General features: G+C 49.3%; 1 protein-coding gene across 3 annotated transcripts; it reads left to right on the top strand.

The window, feature by feature from the left end:
- Positions 1–6,779: 6,779 nt before the first annotated feature.
- TRPV6 (transient receptor potential cation channel subfamily V member 6) lies at positions 6,780–21,704 on the top strand. Of its 3 annotated transcripts, none has more exons than XM_045577703.1 (16): positions 6,780–6,906; positions 7,160–7,314; positions 15,273–15,370; positions 15,532–15,654; positions 16,088–16,225; positions 16,491–16,589; positions 16,742–16,917; positions 17,394–17,540; positions 17,624–17,836; positions 18,300–18,386; positions 18,476–18,552; positions 18,797–18,962; positions 19,318–19,384; positions 19,748–20,016; positions 21,038–21,144; positions 21,364–21,704. In XM_045577703.1, exons 2-16 carry the CDS (start codon positions 7,187–7,189, stop codon positions 21,638–21,640), a joined length of 2,172 nt encoding a protein of 723 aa, XP_045433659.1. In that variant the 5' UTR covers positions 6,780–6,906; positions 7,160–7,186; the 3' UTR covers positions 21,641–21,704. The 3 variants fall into 3 exon arrangements, with proteins under 3 accessions (XP_045433659.1, XP_036284996.1, XP_036284995.1); XM_036429103.2 differs by lacking the exon at positions 6,780–6,906 and adding an exon at positions 6,929–7,059; XM_036429102.2 differs by lacking the exon at positions 6,780–6,906 and having other exon boundaries at positions 6,950–7,314.
- The last annotated feature ends 326 nt before the right edge of the window (positions 21,705–22,030 follow it).

The raw sequence follows: 22,030 nt of genomic DNA, 5'->3' as shown, positions 1-22,030 counted from the left end.
TGGGGTTGGAATGCAGCCATCCTGTTCACATGTTGTTGCCTCTCTGTTTTGTGTCCTCCAGAAGCCAGCCTCGGGGTTCACTCTCCAGATGTGGAAAGTTCCTTGGGTCTGTACACATTTCAGTGGCTTCATTCCTGGTTGTCTTCTTCAGCCTGATAGGAAGGAGTTTGGGATAAAGTAAGAGGGGGTGAGAGACTGGGGGAGGCAGCAGAGTGGAGAGGCCCAGCTTGGAGAAGGAAAAGGCTCTGGGGTCTGGAAGGAAGAGAGAAAGATAAGAGGAAGAAGAAGAGGCTTGTGAAAGGTAGGTGTGGGTTTTGCCACCCTCCTGCACGCTGCCCTGTCTCCAGAGGGGCCACATTGGGATTATGAGCCATGACTCCAGCCTGTAGAGACCTGGAGAGAGGGTTAAAATCAGGTCAGGGCTCCCTTCCTGTCACCTGGATAGGGATTTTTGGAAACAAAATACTCAAAATCACTGTGAGGAAGAGGCTGCAAACCCTGGGAGGCCTCCAGGCTGAATCCAATCATCTCTGCAAGGGTAGGGTGGGAGGGGAGGGGTGAACTTGGCTAACGGGAGGGTGCCCCTTTTCATGCTGCATCCCCTACACCCAACACTTACATGCCCACCTGTGCCCTTGGGCACATTCTGCAAGAGCTAAGGGCCCAGAAGGATCTATGCCTGTGAATTAAAAAGTCTAGGGACTCTTGGGACAATGCCAGAACACAGACACATGTGCACACACATCTTCCCATTCTAAAGCATTGCTATGACCCACTGATTCATTTCACATAAAACATACCATGCAGTAACATATGTTAAAAATGCACACATGCCTACCTGGAAGGTGGGAACTGGCTGCAGGGTGTCCTTGGTCATGGCCTCTGCTCTGTCCTGTGACCTGTTTCCAACTCAGCTCCTCAGCTCTCTTACTCTCCAGTGTCCCCAGATCTTATAAAAAAGCACGGAGGAGAGCCTTACAGGCGTCCAGGATCTCGGTCAGTGAACTCCAAGGAGTTGCCTGAGAATGGGGAACCTACAGAACTTGGAGTTCCCTGTTGTCCATTGACACTGCTCCAGCCCTGGCCCCTGTTCCTACTCTCTTGAGCAGCCCTTGCTGGAACATGTCCTGCGATCAAGTGCCAGCTCCCTCTCTATCTGTACCAGGAAGTGGTAACCCCCACATCTGAGACAAAGGAGGTGGCATCCCCTAGGCCAAGTGGAAAGAGGCCTAAGGCCCAAGTTGATAGGACTGCCCTATCTCCAGAAGGGCCACATGACTCCAACCTGCAGAGACCTGAAGAGAGGCTTAAAATCAGGTCAGGGCCCTTAAAGTCCTGGGAAGCCAAGGGGATCTTGAGTCAGTTCCAGCCTTCTCCAACCCTTCAGCCTTGTGCTCTGCTGGGGCCATGAAGGCAGAACAGCACAGCCTCTGAGAAGCCCTCTGACCCCTTACCCCTTCCTAGGAGAAGGGGCAGCCTTCTGAGGCCCACTTGCATGTATGGAGTCATACCACAGTACCGAACAGTAATAGCACCCATTCCTAAGTGTGGGCTCAAGGGTTTAGGGAGCAGGCCAGGAACTTTCCCCCCAGCCCACCAACCAAGACTGGTACCGGCGTCCATTTTTTACCCTAAACTCCCTGGAAGCCCTTTGTGGTGGTGACTGTGTCCCTTACACCATGTGACATTCCCATGTCTTACCTGCAAGGCCCCTCTCCCTGTAGCTTGTTCTGCTGGGGCCACAAAGGTAGAACAGCACAGCCTCTGAGAAGCTCTCACCCAGCAGCCACTGCCCAGCCCCATTCCAGGCTGAGGGCTTGTGTGTTGGCTCTGGAACCACTGCAAGCCCCAGAATCTGTGGAAGGCCACTCACTTCTCCATTTACAGAACTTTTCTTACACTTAGAAGAATTGGAGTAACTCTCTTGTTCTTCTCTTTGGCTTACATTTATCTTCGGATTTGAATGTTTGACCCCAGGAAAGAGGAGCAGTAGTGCCAGATTCCCAGTCTTTCCAGTTTAGAAAAGGCTCTGGGCAGGTAGGCATCCAGGAGCCAAGGCCTGCCTGTCCCTGTTTTCCCCCTTGGTTTTGTGATACAAGAGTTGCTGGAGAGTTTCAGATGAGAATTTAATTTTTAAAGATCATATACATTTTAATAAAATAGTATCTACAGCCAAATAAAAACCTTCAATAACAATTGGAAAAACAACAACAACAAAAAAAGCATGGCAGGCCTGAAGCTGCTAGCAGGACCCCCCATGGTGTGAGCATTCAGGCAGGCTCAGGGACAACCATGGAGAGGCTGTAGGAGATGAGGATGAGGGCAAAGGGCTGGAGTATAGTTCCCACCCAGGATGAGGAAAGGGGGCCACGGGCTAAGGTCACATTTGGGGGGAAAGGGCATGAGAGTTTTGCAACAGTTTAGACCTCCTGGCCTGTGGCAGCTTAAGTGTTTGTGTGTACACAGGGGTCACTGTGACTTGCAGTCCTCAGCATTACAAGGTGTTTGAGCTGAGGAGTGTGGAGAGTTTCTCGCACCAGCTGCCATCCAGGTGGGCACAGGCTCAGGAGCTCCAGTCACCATCCCCCCAAGGCCCTGGCAGTGCAGTGGCCCTCGTGATTGTGCATATGTGCCTACAAGTGTGTGTGCACATGTGTCACACTCTCTGCTGACCTGACATTGCTCCTGTGCAGGCTTTATGAGCTGGCACACAGGCTTATGAGCCCCGTGACTAGAGCAAACTCCAGCCCTAGCCAGTTTGGCTCAGTGTATAGAGCTTCAGTCTGTGGATTTAAGGGTCCTGGGTTCAATTCCGGTCAAGGGCACATGCCCGGGTTGTAGGCTCAATCCCCAAGAGGCAGCCAATCAATGATTTCCTTTCCTCATTGATGTTTCTATCTCTCCCTTCCTCTCCCTTCCTCTCTGAAATCAATAAAAAAAAATATCATTAGGACAAACTCCAGTTTGAGCAATGGCTGTGACCTCACTGCCCCGAGCGGCTCTGTCATCACAGTTCCTTGGCCTGCCCGGCCTGCCCTCTCTTGACAGCAGAGCTAAAGAACACCCTCAAAGAGGATGTGGGGAGCAGGAATGGGGTGACACAGTAAGCTGCACAAGGAAATAAAGAGGCAGAGAGGAGAGAAAAGACAAAATAACCAGGGTTCCACAGACAGACCACTCAGAGTCCTGGACACAGACACACACACCCACTATATCACACACCACAACCACACACAGCATCCATCACACCACACACACACACACAAAATCACATATCATAACCACACACTCAGCATCCATCACACATCCCATGAGCACACACCACAATCACACAGCATTCATCACACACCTCACTTCATACATCACAACTCCACACCACACACCCCATTTATACACACACACTTTACACGCACACACACCCCACATCATACACTGCAACCTCACCTGAATGCACAGAAATCCCACATGTGCCAGCTCAGAGACTAAGACCAGGGGAGCAGATACAATTACAGAGACAGAGGCCTGAGCAAGAAAAAAAGAGAGACAGAAAGACTCAGAACAAATGAAAATAGGGATAAAACCAGAACAAAATATATGAATACACTTTTTTTTGCCCTGAATCAGTGTTTCTCAATGGAGAGTGATTTTTCCCTCCAGGGGACAACAATCAGTGTCTAAAGACATTCTGTTTTTTTTGTTTGTTTGTTTGTTTGTTTTTGATTTTTTACAGAAAGGAAGGGAGAAAGATAGAGAGCTAGAAACGTCGATGAGAGAGAAACATTGACCAGCTGCTTCCTGCACCGCCCCCCCCCCCCCCCCCACCCCCCCCACCCCCCCACCGGGGATATGCCTGCAACCAATGTACATGCCCTTGACCGGAATCGAACCCCGGACCTTTCAGTCCGCAGACCAACGCTCTACCACTGAGCTAAACTGGCTTCGGCCTAAAGACATTCTTAATTGTCACCCCTGAGCCAAGGGAATGGCAGCTAAACATCCTTCAATGCTGGCAGCCCCCACACTACTAAGCTTTCTGTCCCAAGGTATCAATAGTGTCCAGGATGAGAAACGGAACCCCAAATGCAGGAATCAGTAGGCAACTTCTCAGCCCTAATTGGGCTGTGCCCCAGACCTGTTCATAATGCATATACATGTCATCTCTCTGACCCCCTTCACCCCTGCAAGTGTGGCCCTCAGAGGAGGCCAGTCTGACTCTGGTTGACCCTTCCCCCCAGGCTCCTTCATTGAATCCCGAGGATCTGACGTTTGCTTAGAGTTCAAGCTCACCCTGAGGCAGGAAGAACCTGTTTCAGACCCAGTCAACATTGACCCTCCAGTCCTCCCTCCCCCATGGTCCCTGACGTCTTCATTCCTCTAAAAATAGGTCGGACATTGAGTGCCATGAGGTCAGGGCAGACTGGATGTCAGCCACCACAAGTTGTATGCTCATCTTTATAGGTGGGACCATCCAGAGGGACAGTGACTTGCCCAGAGGTGTAAAGGTTTTCTTAAATTTTGAGTCTGGGCAGGGGGACTTGGAGAGGGTGTGATGGCAAGTCTCACCAGATAAGGCTAGCAGCTGTGACCGTCCCATCCTCCCCCTCAGCCCCTGCACCTGCAGCCTCCTGTGTTTGCACACTGGAGTCTGGGACTCTGGGTTGCAGAACCAACTGAGTTTTCCCGTTTGGGAGGTGCTGCCCAACATGGCCCTGGCGTGGGCCAGGTTAGCCTGCCATACTCCTCAGAGTGGGCCACACTCCATTACAGCTCTCTGTCCCCTCAGAGTCCATAATCCCAGGAGGATACAGGGAATGTGGCTTTAAGATGTGAGAGGACCCATGTAGGTAATGGCATTCACCCGGTGGCCCTCCTTTGCCCACCGTCCAAACATATAATGTTGGGTCCAAGAAGTGAGAGGACACTGTTGGTAGAAGCTAGTATCTGGTACACTAATCCCTCCCCTCCAGCCCTCCACACCAATTTTCAGTCTATTTGCAATTTCCCATTCATCCTGGTGACCCATTCATGGCAGCACCAGGTGGTGGAGGAAAAGGAAGTCTGGGATGACTGATTCCCCCTGTAGCCTTCCTCCCCCATATGCAAACACGGCATTGCCTTGTTCTCTTTCCCGACAGGGACTGCACCGGGGGCTTTGGCTGGAGCCTAGCAGGACAGAGAAGGTGGGTGGGTCACCAGGCAGACAAACACAGGCTTAATGGGCACAAAGGTCCTGGGTTCAAGGTTTGGGTTCTAGCACCTTCCCCCCACCCAGCCCGAACCCACTGACCCTGGATGGGCGGGGAAGGCAGCTAATTGAACGGCACTGTTTGCTCAGGGCGCTCTGGCCTGGCCCTGGGCCAACTGCAGGAGCCTTGCTTCCCTTTCATTTTGCGAGTGACCTTCCTCTACCTGCCCACAGAGATACCCCACCCTGCACCTAAGCTGTGCTTCTCCCCATACATGTCCCCTCTCTGCTTTCTCTCTCTCTCTCTCTCTCTCTCTCTCTCTCTCTCTCTCTCTCTCTCTCTCTGTCCTTTCTGAATCAGGCATACATAGAAAAAAAATTTTAAGCTGGTGGGTGGCCCCCACATACCTGGGACTCTGAGTACCTAGGTGCCAGGCCAGTGGGTCTCTGGCTCGCTGTGGGGCTCTGCATACGCCACGGCCTTTGTTTATTCCCAACATAAAAAAATGAAGTCACTGATCTTCACCAGGGCTCCCAGCTCACACATGGCAGAGTTCTGTGTGTGGGACCAGGATGGGCTGTGCTCTCTGCAATCCTCCATCACTGTGACTGCATCTCCCTTTCCCTCCTGGAACTCAGTAGGAATGAGGGCATGTGGTAAGGTAGAGAGATTTGGCTTCTGCATCAAGCCAGTGGGTCTGAATCTGGCCTCGGTCACTGAATGGCTGTGTGGCCCCGGGTGATCTACTTTGCCACTTTGAGCTTTGCTTTCCACCCCCCCCCCCCATTGGTATAATGCAGGTAATAAGCATCCCTCATAGGTATGACAAAAACCTACCTGGGACCACTTAGCTAAGGGCTTAGCAGGCAATGGTGAGCAGGTGAACAAACACTGTGGCCGTTGGAGGTTGTCAGAGAAAAAATTTGCAGTTCTTGGGAACACTTACACTAAAAAAAGTTCTTTGTTGTTTATCTGAAATTCAACTTGAGTTGGCATCCTGGGTTTTATTTGGCACCCCACTACATATATCTCGTGTTGGGGAGGGTCTTGAGGTCCAGAGTGGGGGCGGCAAACAATGTGCAGGGGCCAGGTCCAGCCGCAACACCATGTTGTGTCTGAGCTCATGAACCCAGAGTGGATTTTACATCTTAAAGGGACTGTAAAAAAAAAAAAAAAAGAAGAAGAAAAAGAATGCGCGTCAGAGACTGTATGCTGGGGCTTGAAAGTCTAAAATATTTGCCTTTACTTTCTTGGCCCCTTACAGGAACAGTTTGCTGATCCCCAGTAGGTGAGGAGACTAAGAGTTCTCAACACTGTATACCTATTCTAGGCCGGTGGGAGATTAAATTGGAAGAGTCAAGAAAAGCTAAGTCCCCAGCATAGATGCACAGGAAAAGGTTTGGGGGAAGCTGAAGGACAGGACCTGTGAGGAAGGTGGGCTCACTCCCTTGCTCACTTGAGGGGCCCTCAACCCCCAAAGGTCTGCCTGACCTCTCCCTCCTCCCTCACTGCCTGAGTCTCTCAGCATAGTTTGACCCTCCCAAACCTTTCTATAAAAGGTGAGCAGGTGTCCCAAAGTCCAAGGGAGATCTCTCCAGTCTAGAGGAAGGGCTCCTTTCCCTGGACTGGCCTGGGGGCAGGGAGCCAGACCAAGGTGAAGGAGTTTACGCAAGGCCCCAGGTGGCAGGCAGGGCTGCTGGCCTGTCTCTTTAAATCTCAGGTAATTTGGGAGGAGGGAGGGAGTTTGCGCTTTGAGGAGCTCCTGCCTGAGGAGCCCAATGAGGGAGTCCCAGCTCTGCCAAGAGTAACAAACTCACAGCCCTCTTCAGTCTCGCTGGGGCGCCTCCCCGAGACTCCTGTGCGGGCCAGGGAGGTAGGAGATGGGACCTCTGCAGGGAGAGGGCAGACTGGCTCTTGGGGAGACCAATGTGGCCCCAAGGCGGAGTTCAGTCGGGATCTGGTCTCTGCCTCAGCCCTACAAGGAGCCTGTCCTACAGGACATGGGGTTGCCACTGCCCAAGAAGACGGGCCTCATTCTCTGCCTGTGGAGAAAGTTCTGCAGATGGTTCCAGAGACAGGAGTCCTGGGCTCAGAGCCGAGATGAGCAGAACCTGCTGCAGCAGAAGAGGTAAGCAGCCTCCACCTGTTGCTCCTCACCTCCTTCCCATTTTCTCAGCACCCTTCCCCCTCCTCCTTCTCCGTCTTTGTTTGGCACCTCTGTCTAGACAGACTGTACTCCACGCCTGGCCCCTTGGGAGCATTTTGTCTCAAGAGTCTTGGCCTGCGGGGCCCCAGGGCTCCAGGTGGGAGAGGAGGCCGGTGTGCACACAGATCTCCCTATCTGTAAGATCCAAGTCAGTTATGCAGCTTCTTGGGAGTGCAGCTGATGCTTGAATGATGTGGAGTTTAAGAGAGCTGAAGGGTGCAGCAAAAAAGCCATAAATAACTGATGTCGGCCCTCCGCATACAAGGATTTTCAACGGCCAATTGACGTTAAGTGGGTTTCAGCTGCAGGGGTCAATTGAGCTGTACTTATCAATAGAATGAAAAAAAAAATCCATTGGGGAAAAATCTGCTTATAGGTGGATCCCGTAGTTCAAACCCACAGTGTTCAAGGGTCCACTGTACTTTCCTAATGGCCAGACAACTTGCTGGTTCTAGAGAGACTGTGACATCCACTAGAGGTATGCCAGGGGTCAGAGCAATGCCTTATACCTAGTCCTTGCCCCTTGAACAGTCTCTCAAGCAGAAACATATAGCACACATACGTAGGCATGTGGTAATGAATGAATGAGTGAATGAATGAGTGAATGAACGAATGAATGAATCTGCAGACCCTAGGAACCCCCAAAAGATCGTGATTATCATTCCTGTACATTAACTGCATCAGCCATTGATGGGAGGGTCTGAAGATCAACAACTGAGATCCAGCCTAAAATCCATGATTCTCTATTGGGGGAGAGGGTGCTGGAAACTGGCTAAAATATATTTAGGACCCATGCTAACCCACTCCCTCATCCAAATTGTGGCATTTGAGAGGTTCTAGAGTTTGAGCCCTATCCAAGTTTTACTTGTTGCTTCCAGCCCCTGAAAATGTCCCCCCACCCATCATCCCTGGCAGCTTAGAGTTGGGAGCTGGGGACATGGAGGAAGCTTGAAGCCATCCCAGTGTGTAGTCTCCTTCCAAAGTCTCCATGGATTACCTCACCAAGGCAGTGGCATGCTTGAGGAAATCCTCCTGTTGGGATTTCCCTGGGCTCCTAAGAAGGCAGATAATATGTCTATTCATAGGGAAAAGCATTAACTTTTTGTGTCCATGTACCAATGGAGGAGCTTGTCTGAGCCTGACCAGGAGGAAGAAAGCTAAGAGGTCACATAGAGCCCCTGTGAGTTTTCTTCTTTAGCTCAAGGATTCTGGGCTGGGATGCGCCCCCTTTTCCCCCCGTTTTGGCTTCCCATCTCTCACATCAGCCACCCACCTCTGTCCCCCAGGCCTGGGAGAGTTGGCGCTGAGCACATGTTTGGCTGATGACATCTTGAGGCAATAGAATGGTGGTGTTGTTGTAGACGAGGCCATCACTGGTCCCACTCATCCCCTTCCCACTCTTAGGACCCCAGGGCTGGGAGCCAGACACGTAGCGCAGAAAGGCCTGCAGTTTCGGAAGGAGTGGCGGAAGTTCCCTCTGTGCCCAAGCGAGGCACAGATAGAGTCTCTGAAGGACCACAGCCTGGCTGCGAGTGGGCTGCTTCTACCTGTCCTTTCTGTTCTATTTCTTCTTAAGATCATCTGGGGGCCTCCTCCTGTATCTCAGACTACAAAGGTTGGATGTCACCACTTTGAGGGGTTCCCCTCCATTTTTGCTCTCCTTGCCTCATTCCACAGAATTCCCTTCCCTCTTCTTCCCAACCAGGAGCCAGAAGAGTTATTGACTGTCCACTGGGTGGCCCTAAAATAACCAGGAAGGGGAGAGCCTAAGGGGAGATGCAGGTAATTAGATAAATACCAGACATCCATGGGCACGAGGACAATTTAGTCAGGTCAGGGGGTGCACTGATGGAAGAAAGTAGCCAAAAATGTTACCAGCACCCATCTTATCTCAGAGTCCCTGATCTAACTGTGGGAGGGAGGGCTTTATCCCTCATGAAGGAGGCAGGTCCAGAGAAAGCAAGCAGTGACCTTGGGGATTTGTGCCCAGGACTCAGAGGAGACTGGGGGGATTTCACGGGTATAGCACTATCCATTGATAAGGGAGGGCTTTCTGGTCTCTCCAGGATGATGGGGAAGCCTGCATTCTTCTCAGTGTGTTTTTTTTTTTTTTTTTTTTTTTTTTTTGGTGTGTGTGTGTGTGTGTGTGTGTGTGTGTGTGTGTGTGTGTTTAATGTATTTTTATTGATTTCAGAGAGGAAGGAAGAGGGAGAGTGATAGAAACATCAATGATGAGAGAGAATCTCCGGCTGCCTCCTACACTTCCCTAACTGGAATAGGAGCCTGCAACCTGGGTATGTGTCCTGACCAGAAATTGAACTGTGATCTCCTGGTTCTTAGGTCAATGCTCAACCATTGAGCCGCACCAGCTGGTCACGGTGGACTTTTCTTGTTTCTCAGTCATGTAGCCCACTCTTGGTGAATCCCTGTCATTGCCATCCAAGCTGAACTCTCCCTTTGGACCTTACGTTGACTTTCCTGATGTTCAGTGCCTTACACATTCATTGAGCAGAAACTACTCTGCTATGAGCATGGCTCCTCCCCTGCTTTCTGGGAGCTCAGATTCTCATGGGTGAAATACATGAATATGTATCTACTTGTCAATACTTGGTGAGCTTCTGAAAAGGGTGTGGACAGTGCCATGGAGCATAGAGGAGGACACTGTGGTGTCTGATTTCAGCTGGTGTGGGGTGTGCTGGGCAGCTTCCAGAGGCTGTCTAATCTAACCCTTACATCTGACCCCCTTGCTGGCACAGTCTCCCTCCCACTAGTTTTCGGGAAGGAAATGAACACTGAAGTTTCTCCTCTGTTTAGATAGATACCCGTAAATATATGTGAACTGACGTGTCCATGAAAAGCAAGCCTTGGGACTTCCCAGCAGCATTTCTGGACTCCCTGCCTCAGTAAACACATGCACATGAGTCCTGGCAGGCACACAGGGCTACCAGCATGCTTGATGGTGTTCTGGCAGATAGAAAGGTGGCCCGACTCTAAGTCTGGAAACAGCCACTTTCCTGGAAGCTTTGAACCGTTGTCAGGAACTTGACCTAGAAGGAGGTGACACGAATGGCCAGTGTGTGTCTCCTCCCCCTAAGGGGCTGCAGTTTCCTTCATCTGTGGTCACTGCTCTGGGCTACCCCCTCCCCCGGGAAGAGTCATAAAACTTGAAGAACCACATAATTTAGTGGTGAGCGCCTAAGGCTAGGTTCTTGGTGAAGCATTCTGCCTTTAACTCTGTGTGATCTTCCAGCCATGACTTGACTCCGCTGCCTCAGTTTCCTTTACTGAAAAGTGAGAGCATTATTCAGACGTGTGTGGCAGGGCTGTAAGGAGTAAGAGGAGGGATCATAAGCGAGACACTGCTTTGGAAGCTGAAAAGCACATTTGACACATGGGATTATTGTGATAAACAAAATCCACACAGTAAAAGAGCACCTCCCATGATGGCAGGAACTTAGAGGGGCTGTCAATTTCCTCCTGTCAGAACCATATTCATTCTGGTACTGAACTCTGAGCCACAGTGTTGTCTGTGCCCTGCCCTTCCCAAATGACAGCCTCCCATGCCTTCTGTGAGAGGGTGCTTGTGGCAAAACCAGTGAAACCCAGGCAGGTCCGTAAAGTCCCCTGCATCTCTTCTAATCCCATTTGAAACACTGATTAACACTGAGAACAGGGACAAAGAAATGATAACTAGGGCGCTCATCCCAGCTCTGCCTCTGACTTGTTAGGACAAGTCACCTCAGACTCCAGGCCTCTTTCTCCATCTGTTGCATGAACAGATTAAACTAGTTTTCTAGGGACTACCCTGCTCTAAAATCCTGATCTGAATTCTTCTGCAGATGCTCTTGATCCTGCCTTGTTTCCCAGCAACCCAATACAAAACTACATCTTTGCACCCTATGCGCGCGGCACACACACACACACACACACGTAGACACATACACACATGTTCAAGAATGAAGGGGGAGAGCCCAGGTGGTAGGAACTGGGAGAAGTGGGAGATTCTCACTTGGTGGCTGAAGGGAATCCTGAGGGGGAGATCTGTGATTTGTTTATGAAGAATGTGCTAGGTTGTATGCCAGAGACCTTGTAATGAGGTTTGCACCAGTCTAAGGTAGAACTGTTTGTCAACTTGGTAAATAATTGCCCCACAAAATAAAACATTCTAAGTCCTGCAGATACCATTCATATGGTCATAATTGCAGATTTGCTCTATAATTTTTTTGTTGCTACTTAATAATCAGTGGGTGCTTAAAAGGCTTCACCTTTTTTTTGTTTAATGATGTGTAAGAAAACATGTACGCATAGGCCATTTCTCATTCTTTTGAATGTGAAGCATTCTCTTTAAAAGATGGCTTATGAATAATTATACCTCTGAGTTGGGGGTTTTCTACATTGGCACTGTTGACATGATGGGCAGGAAAATACTTTATTATGGTAAGCTGCTTATATAAGATGCGTAACAACATTCCATCCTCCAACCACCAAAGGAAAATATTACCTCCTTCCCCAGTTGCACCAATCAAAAATGTCTCCAGACATTGCCAGGTTCCTTGGAGAGGGATCCAGGGATCACCCCTGTTTGAGAACTCTAGCTCTAAACTACTGTTTGTAACTAGGGGATTCCAGTAGTATTGTGAGGTATTCTGCTAAACAAAGTGACATTTTTTCCCCCCCTGGAAAGGAGAGAGTATAATCTAACCATCCAAATGGGAAGATACTTCTTACGTATCTCCTCCTCTTCCTGCCCTGGGGAGGTGTCTGGCAGCTATCTGGTGAAGATGTGTAGAGTTTGCTCCAGATCTAAACTTCTGGGGCTGGATTGCTATTAAAGAAATGACCTGTGTTTCAGGCATAAGAATATTTGGATGGGTCAGCTCTTGCGTCTTTTTAAGGGGTCCAAGGATGGTCAGGTGTTTAGGGTGGTGGTGGGGAACCCCTTTCCTGTCAAGAATGTGAGCAAGGACTTTCTCTGCTGTCCCCTGGTGGTCCTGTAATGCTATTGCAAGTAACGGCTCTGCCTGATCCCCTCAGAACCATTGACAGGCTGCCCCGCATTTTGCTGGATTATGGAGTTTGCCAACCAGAGGAAGCCAGTTCTCTACAAACCCTGCTGGGTTGGGTTCTAAGCCAGTTCTTCACGCAGAGTGTGGTCTGACTGTGCTTGCTAGATAAGTCCAGGACAGTGAGTTAACTTGCAATTTCAGATAATATGTTGTTCATGTAAGTTTGTCACAAATATTTCATGGGACAAACGTACACTAAAAATTATTTGTTGTGTGTCTAAAATTCAAATGGAACTGAGCATTGCATATTTTTACTTGGTACACCTGGCAAGCCTGTGTTGGACAGTTACTCTTTGACTTTCCCAGGCCCAGTAGGACCGTGGGCAGATGCAAGGAAATGAACACAGAGGATGTCTATGGAGGTTTTTTACTGGCTTCAGAGATGTGTAGGGCCAAAAAGGAATATATATCTTTGGGCCTACCACCAACTAGCCTCCCCACACGTACCCTAGGAGGTAGGGAGCTATGATAAAGCTGGAACTTGGGTAAGAAGAGCTCTGGGACCCATCTCTAGCTTTGCTGTTAACATTTCACACATTTAGTCAAAGCCAGACACAAAACTAGAAGCTAATTGGAGGAGGCCAGGGAAAGAATACAGAGATGAGAAAGTGACTGGTAACTGTCTTCAAGTCTCCTAGTACAAAGGAAGAGATAAATACTAATTACAACACACATGCTAAGTGTGTGAGCTAAGGCTTGAGGAGAGAGTGCAAACCCTCCTGGGAGACCATTTGTGTGCCTGCATAGTGCTGACTCTAGAATATCTATAGAGGCCAAATTGTTGAGAAGATAGTGAATGTGGTGAAGGAGAGCATTAGCAAACTTGTTTTGCAGCTGTTTGCATACCGAGAATACCATTAAAATTTAAAAAAAAAAATTTTCTTAGGTTATATGTTAGCTTAAGGTTGGCTTGGGGATGGCCAATCCTATTTAATAAAGAGGTAATATGCAAATTGACCCTCATATCTTCACACAAGATGGCTGCCCCCATGAGATCAAAAATGGCCACCACAAGGGGACTTGCAGGGGAGGGTAGTTGTTGGTGACCAGTCCTATAGAACAGTTAGGTATCGATCAGGCTGGCAGGGAAGTGGTTAGGGGGTGACAGGCTGGCAGACAGGTGAGTGGTTGGGAGCCAGCAGTCCCAGATTGTAAGAGGGATGTCCAACTGCCAGTTTAGGCCTGATTCCTGTGGAGAGGGTGCAGGCTGGGCTGAGGAACATACCCACTCCCCAAGTGCATGAATTTCATACACTGGGCCTCTAGTAAAGATAATAAGAAGGGACAGTGAGGTCAAACCATCTTTTTGCACTGCTCCTTATTCACTCATTCTACAGAGAATGGAGATGGCTACTGTAGCCTGGGCACTTATTCTGGCATCATGGAAGAAATAATTATCGGGATGGGGGGTACATGTCAGGTGAGAGCAGGGCATGGCACAGGTGGTGAGCTGAAAATGCTGGGTAGGAGATGTAAGTGGAAGGAAAAGAGCATGGAAAAGTATTTCCCAGAAACTGTAAAGGGTCCCTTCTCCTTGGACATTTAAAGACCCGTTGAACTTTTGTAAGCTGTGATTGCATTTGCCATTTAAAGAGAGTATCTTGGCAGTATCGAAAAAGATGAATTGGGGGTAAAGGGGGTGAGACTGATTAGGGGAGTACTTTGCTAATCTTGGGCCAGAGAATGAGGACATAAATTGATGAAGAGAAGACAGGACAAGGAGGTAGAGATTGAATGGAGAGAGAATGAGATGAATTGGTTAGGCCAGGAAGCTGCCTATGTGGCGTGAGGGGGCTGAGAGATGTGTCAGCCCATTCTGGGAGATGTGTCTGGGGCTCATTCCTCCTCCCATTGCCCTCCTACCCCCAGCACTGGAGTGGGTTTCCTGCCACTACCAGGTGTGTGAGCACCTTTCTGGCTCTCTTTGTCACTTAATTGGCCATCTCTGAATAAACATGGTTATTTCATTCACTTCCATTGAAAGACCCCATGGCTCTGGGCTGAGAGAGAAAACTGATGAATGGGGTCCCAAGTGTCTTAGTTGAAGTAAATTTTAATAAAAAAAAATTTTTTAAAGATGTTTTTGAGTTAATTGTAGGAATTAAATTCAAGAGAGGATCTGAGGAGTCAGAGAAGATGATTTTTGCTTAAAACAAGTGAGAAATAGATAGGAAGTAGGAAGAGACTATAATCTGACTTAGGGGCCAGGAAAATAAAAAGGCTACACTATTCCTTTTGGATTGAGCCCTAAAGATGCTGGTACAGGGAGGGAAGATCCAGGATCAAAGGGCTTCCCTGAGAAGATCCAGGAAGCAGAGCACCAGGAAACAGGAGAAAACCCTGCTAACCTCTGTGTGTTTACTTTCTCCACAAGGGAGGAATGCCTTGTATTCGTTGTCCTTGAAAACAAAGCTTATCATGGAGCATCAACTCAGGACACTCAGTGAGGGCTAAATCAGGGTTGTTTCAGAAATCAATAGTTCAGAAGGTGAGTGAGTGCCTAAGTAGAGCTCCTCCCCTCCATGCCTGCTATGCACACACATTCTGGTGCCAGCAACCTAGCAGGGGTCGGGGTGGGGGTAGGTGTGGATGTAGAAACCAGTCACTGAGTTTTGGGCTAACTACTGGTCAGGAAGAAAAAGAGATCAGGTAACTCTTTGCACTCCAAAGGCCTCACTTCCCTGCACCAGGAACTTTGGGGTTCATTGTCATGGAGGACCATGTGTTTTTATACAATCAAGCAAAGTCCTCACCTGTCACGCCACCACTGGGCATGCTCTCTGTTGATACCTTTCTGATCCCATCCCCTTGTAGGATCTTGGAGTGTCCTTTCCTTCTAGCTGCCAAAGAGAATGATATCCAGACTCTCAACAAGCTGCTCAAGAATCAGGCCTGTGAGGTGCACCAAAGAGGTAAGAAAGGAACAAAGCCCTCAGCACCCCACTCTTTCTAGGTCAGCTGCATGTGAGTGGCTCCCCCAGGATAGCCCGAGACTTTCTGTTGTGGGCCCCCAAGTCACCATTGTTCCCATTCCACTGCCCTTAGAAGCCCCATGCCTCTTCTTTCTGTTCAGGAGCCATGGGGGAGACAGCGCTACACATAGCAGCCCTCTATGACAACCTGGAGGCTGCCATGGTGCTGATGGAGGCTGCCCCAGAACTGGTCTTGGAGCCCATGACATCTGAGCTGTATGAGGGTGAGAAACCAGGGGTCAGGAACGGAGGAAAGGGGAGACCTGTTGGATATTTCAAGTCAGACTCCGTGATGGAGAAACCGAAGAGGGAACCTGAGCTCCACTACTCTCTATTCCTTTTTCCATCTCCCTTCTGCCTTGTCACCCTCATGGCATGGTATTAGAGCATCAACCCCCAAAATGGAGAGTTCTAGAGAATGGGAAAAAGGTGCAACAGCTGGATACACTGGGAACCTTGCCTGGCTTAAGGATCCCTGTCTCCACCCCCCAGGCTGCCCTAGTATAGGATCATGTGTAGATATGGTACAGGACCTGGGAAATAGGAATGGGGTGGGAGAGGAGTGGCTGGGACAATGATCAGGCCCATCCTTAGCTACACATGACCCTACACAATCCTGGAAACAGACCCGATGACTGAGGGCTCTCTCTGAACCAGGTCAGACTGCACTGCACGTGGCCATCATGAACCAGAATGTGAACTTGGTACGAGCCCTGCTCGCCCACGGGGCCAGCGTCTCTGCCAGAGCTACAGGCACAGCTTTTCACCTCAGCCCTCACAACCAAATCTACTTTGGTGAGAACCACAGCCAGGGCTGGGCAAGAGCCAGGGGAGGATGGGATGAGGAGAGCTCTGTGCCTGAGGGGGTTGGGTTGAACTGGGGTTAATTCTTATAGGGCTTAAGGCCAGAGCTCATTCCCTCAGGGCCTCTGCACCATCTCTGCCTCTGGTTCTGCTGACAAGTGTCCCAAGTCCAGAGCTGAGCTGGAGGAACAGGCAGTCACTGGGAAGGTGCCCATCCCAGCCTGTTCTCATGCCATGGAGCCCTCTGTCTCCACAGGGGAGCATCCTTTGTCCTTTGCTGCCTGCGTGGGCAGTGAGGAGATCGTGCGTCTGCTGATTGAACATGGAGCTAACATCCGGGCCCAGGACTCTCTGGGTAAGCACTGGAGTGTGGAAAGGACCTAGGGAACAGGAAGGGAATGGTAGAGTAGGGTCTGGGACAATGGTCAGGCCCAGTGTGTGGGGGGGGGCATGGGAACCGCCAGGGACTGGGGTCCAATAGCCACATGACACTGGTGTCCTCCCCAGGAAACACAGTGTTGCACATCCTCGTCTTCCAGCCCAACAAGATCTTTGCCTGCCAGATGTACAACCTGCTGCTGTCCTATGACAGGCGTGGGGACCACCTGCAGTCCCTGGACCTTGTGCCCAATCACCAGGGTCTCACCCCCTTCAAGCTGGCTGGAGTGGAGGGCAACACTGTGGTGAGAGACACCCTCCAACCCCATGGTGTCCTTCTAATGACCCCATCCTATACCTCTAGTCTTTTGAGGAAAATAGATGTAAACATTCATCCATTTTCAGGTTGGAATTGTTTGCTCAGCCCATCTCCCTTGTTCCTGATTCCTTCTTGCTCATTATCTCTTTTCTGAGGTGTTGGAGGATATATTCTAGATCCCACGCTATGGTGGTTTGTAATACATACATCCACCCATACTACCACTCCATACATAGGCAGCAGTCCTCTAGACTCTTACCTCTTCCCAACTTCTAGAGGGAGTAAAGCAATCCAAGGGATCAGAAAGCAATTCAGGGGTCAGTGTAAACATGGGTCTTTCCGCCCCAAAAGGTGTGATCATCCCTTTCCAGGGATGCTGTTCTCCTGGACCTGCTCCTCACTCCCACTCTGTGACCCTCCCCTTTACCAGTTCCTCCTGACTCTGTGTCCCCTCTCCCCCAGATGTTCAATCATCTCATGCAGAAGTGGAAGCACAGCCAGGGGACATTTGGGTTGACGACCTATACCCTCTATGATCTCACAGAGATTGATTCCTCGGGAGATGAGCCATCACTGCTGGAACTTATTGTCACCACCAAGAAGCGGGAGGTAAAAAGAGTTCAGATCAGAGAGCTGCTGGGGAGGGACATCAGAGTCTTGGAGCCACTTGTTCTGTTCTATTCCTGCTGCAGGCTCGCCAGATCCTGGACCAGACACCAGTGAAGGAGCTGGTGAGCCTCAAATGGAAGAGATACGGGCGGCCCTACTTTTGCCTGCTGGGTGCCTTGTATGTGCTCTACATCATCTGCTTCACTGTGTGCTGCATCTACCGCCCCCTGAAGCCCAGGACTGATAACCGCACACAGCCCAGGGACAACACCCTCCTGCAGCAGAAGCTCCTTCAGGTGACACACTAGAAGCAATTGAGTTTCTGGGCAGGGTCCACTTTCTCCCCTTTCTCAGACTTGTTATCACTTGTCTTATAATCCACACTTTCCCCCCCCACTCAGGTCTCAAACACATAGACACAAACTCAAAATACACACATGTAGAAAAACACATACACTCAGAGTGGAGTTGGAGCTAGTCAAACAGGTTAAAAAGAATGAAGCACCGGCTCACTTGGTTAGGCATCATCCCTGTGCACTGAAAGGTTGACAGTTCAATTCCTGGTCAGTGAGCATGCCCAAATTGATGGTTTGCTCTCAAATCAATTGTTCTTTCTCTCACTCGTCCTTTCTCTAAAAGTCAATTTTTAAAGATCCATTTTTTAAAGGAAAAATCAAACAAGGGACTTTGACTTCTGATCAGGGGCAGGCAGGGCAGATGCATGAAAACCCTGAGTATTGACCATGTTTCTCTCCAAAGGAGGCCTATGTGACCCCCGAGGATGCTATCCGACTGGTAGGGGAACTGATAACTGTCATTGGAGCTGTGTTCATCCTGATTGTAGAGGTATGGTGTGGACTGGGTCTGGGATGGGACTGTCTGATCCAAGGTTCCAGCCTGAGGCCTGGCCAATAAGTGCCTTTGTGTTTCTCTAGATTCCAGACATTTTCAGGGTGGGAGTCATTCAATTCTTTGGACACACCATCCTTGGAGGGCCATTCCATGTCCTCATGTGAGTCTCTTTCCTCACTCCCATCCCTTCCCTCATTAGGGCTCTAGTTTTACTTCCTGGATTCCTGACCCCTACAGAACTTTAACCCCACAGAGCCCTCACAAGTGATGTGCGTGATCCTGTGTATTGAGCTTGCAAAGACCAAATCTGAGTGTGTGGGTTCTGTCTCAGTCACACTCTTGCTCTAGGGTTCCCAGGATAATCCCAGATCCCTCTCATCATATATTCTCTGCTCTCCCCCCAGCATCACCTATGCCTGCATGGTGCTGGTCACCATGGTGATGAGGCTCACCAACACCAGTGGGGAGGTGGTCCCCATGTCCTTCGCCCTGGTGCTGGGGTGGTGCAATGTCATGTACTTCGCCCGAGGATTCCAGATGCTGGGCCCCTTCACCATCATGATCCAGAAGGTTCGTGTCTCCCTTCATGCTTCCTAGAACAAGGTCCTAGGGAAGAGGCTACAAACATTTCTGTCAAGAGCCAGATAATAGATAATATCTCGGGTACTGTGAGCCACATTATGGTCTCTGTTGTACAATATATTCTTTTCCTCTTTCTCTCCCGCCTCCCAAATCTTTAAAAATATAAAAACTATTCTTAGTTCAAGGGCCATACTAAAATAGGCCAAACAGATCTGGCCTACAACCATAGTTTGCCAGTCATCTTATAGGGTGGAGCTGTGAGAATTTTCAGTTAGATCCTGTTTCAGGATGGGAGGAGCAGTGGTTCCAACAAGAGGTATGATGTTCTCCCTTCCCTTTCTAGATGATTTTTGGTGATTTGATGAGATTCTGCTGGCTGATGGCTGTGGTCATCCTGGGCTTTACCTCAGGTAAATCATTGTTCATAATTGGGACCATGGGAAAGGGAGACTGGAGGATTTTAGAGAACATAGAACTGCTGGAATAAACTTGGGGAAAGGTAGGAGGTAGTGAGTGGGATCATGGTGTCTGAGGATGGGACTCCCTCAGAGATGAGGAAAAACTGGGAGTGTTCGGGAGAGTTGGCTCTTGGGATCAGGAGGATAAGTGATATGGAAAATATGGCAATATAAGAACCTAAATTATGGAGTGATGAAGGGTTGGTTATGGTGCTATGGAGATGAGGGAAATGGGCAGAGAAGAGCTGAATGGAGTTTGGTCATGTCCATGGTTACTCTAACTATGGTTAACTCTCACCCCCTTGGGTGGAGCAGCCTTCTATATCATCTTCCAGACAGAAAACCCCGATGAGCTGGGCCATTTCTACAATTACCCCATGGCACTGTTCAGCACCTTTGAGATGTTCCTCACCATCATTGATGGCCCTGCCAATTATGACGTGGATCTGCCCTTCATGTACAGCATCACGTACGCTGCCTTCGGAATCATTGCAACACTGCTCATGCTCAACCTCCTTATTGCCATGATGGGCGACACTCACTGGAGGGTGGCTCATGAGAGGGATGAGCTCTGGAGAGCTCAGGTGAGTCCCCTAGTGGCTGAGAAGGTTAGTGCAAGTAATTTTCTTCAAGAAGACTAGGCCAAATTTAGATAGAAGCAGGATATTTTGACCCCACGTTTGGGTAGTTTTTGCACAGTACACAGAATAATGCAGTATACAGTAGAATTGGATTAGCAATACCAATGAACAATACTGAAATAACTGGAAAGAATTCCTCACAGTTTGCTCAAAAATTAAAACATGCATTTTCTAAAACAATAAAAATTAAAGAATAAAGCTAATAGTGGCTTTCTGCAAAATTTTGCTACTGAATAAAAACTGGAGTATCCCATCCTTTTGGCAGTATTTCAGTCTTCAAAATTTGACCCAGGAAAATTTGACATGTTAAAAATAATGCCACAAAAACCCCCTTCCAGTAGCAGAAAATATCTTCAGAGTATCCAGATGGGGACAAGAGGCCATTAAATGAATCAAATCATTACTTTAAAATTTATGCAAAAAAAATTTATCTCAACAAAAACAATTCCAACAAAATAAAAATGGATATCCTGAAAATTGGATAGCATTTAATGGTGCTTTGTAGAAAATAGAGTTTATAAGAAAAATGAAGTGGCTAAATGGGGTTTGCTCAGGAAAATATTTTTTTTTTTTCCAGGCAAATGTACTGACATTAGATGTCTCAGTAGCATGTTTGCATTCATAAATGGCCTATATGTCTATAGGGTCAAAATATCCTGTATCCTTGCTTTGCTCACCTTCCCATTGTTCTTGGAGTAAAGTCACCAACCATCAGCATCAGCATGGTGCCAGGTCACTAGGCATAGAACTGTGAGGCATAGAACTGTGAGGCTCATATCCCATTGACAAAGCTGACATCACTATCCTCAGCTTAAGAGTGCTGTTTGTCCCTAGGAAGCCAGAGTTCCTGAGTTTCCCAGCTGCTGTATAACTATCATCCCTTTGCCTAGCATCTTTCCTTATCCCTACACTTCATCTCAGTCTACACCCAGCCTCTCCCTACTTCCCCTGTCCCCACATGCAGGTTGTGGCCACCACAGTGATGCTGGAGCGGAAGTTGCCTCGCTGCCTATGGCCTCGCTCCGGGATCTTTGGGGGAGATTATGGGCTGGGGGACCACTGGTTCCTCAGGTGAGTGACCGTGAGGGGATGGGTGTTCTTGTGATCTCAGGGGTCCTGTGCTTTTCCTAGTCCCAATGGCCTAGTTGCTGAAGGGCTGGGACCACCTGCCACACCAGCAGCAAACAAGGAAAAGGCCCATCATGGTGGGGTGGGGTGGGATGTGCACAGGAGACAAGCAGATCTAGCTCGTGGCCCTTGGCCATTTCTCAAGTCATCTGTCCTCCCCAGGGTGGAAGACAAGCAGGACTTCTATCAGCAGCGAGTCCGGCACTACGCACGGGCCTTCTACAACCGGGGATCCGATGACTTGGACAAAGATTCAGAAAAACTCTCACTACATCGCCCCTCTGGCCCCAACTTGTCCCTTCCTACCCCCTCGGTGTCTCGGAGCACTTCCCGCAGCAGCACCAACTGGGAGAAACTTCGACAGGCGACCCTGAAGACAGAATTGATGGGGGTGATCAACAGGGGTCTGGAAGAGGAGGGCTTGGAGTATCAGATCTGAGCGTGTGTTCTTGCTTAGGTTCCCAGTAGTTGCTTTCATGTTCCTGGGAACATTGCAAAACCAACATACCTAGAGGTCTAACCTTCCAGGTCAAGGGGGAAAGGAGTAGAATAGTTGGGAATCCCTGTACCCAGTCTCTATTCCTCACTGGACTCTGGAGCAAGCAGAAAGCTGGGATGTGGCTGGTGCCCCGTTTTGGGCTTGCATGGAATCCTGATGCACTGTCACAGCAAAGCACTTTAAGGACTGGCTTGCCACCTTTGCACCCAGTCTCCACCCCATGTCAGAGCAGGAGGGGTGGACCCTGTCTAGGTGCTCTAGGAAGTTTTAGGGAGGCGTGTGGAGAAAGTGTGAGTGGGGACAGACACCGTTCTGTAGTGACCCTGGTTG

Source organism: Pipistrellus kuhlii, unplaced genomic scaffold, assembly GCF_014108245.1.
Source record: "Pipistrellus kuhlii isolate mPipKuh1 unplaced genomic scaffold, mPipKuh1.p scaffold_m20_p_10, whole genome shotgun sequence".
NCBI lineage: Eukaryota > Metazoa > Chordata > Mammalia > Chiroptera > Vespertilionidae > Pipistrellus > Pipistrellus kuhlii.
This window is presented reverse-complemented; position numbering and strand designations above follow the sequence as displayed.

Excerpts from the sequence above, each read along its gene's own strand:
- TRPV6 (XM_036429102.2), top strand. The coding sequence starts at position 7,067 with ATGGGACCTCTGCAGGGAGAGGGCAGACTGGCTCTTGGGGAGACCAAT. Across the intron at positions 16,918-17,393 it reads GAGTGGAGGGCAACACTGTG|ATGTTCAATCATCTCATGCA; the intron begins GTGAGAGACACC and ends CCTCTCCCCCAG. Across the intron at positions 19,385-19,747 it reads CATCCTGGGCTTTACCTCAG|CCTTCTATATCATCTTCCAG; the intron begins GTAAATCATTGT and ends TGGGTGGAGCAG.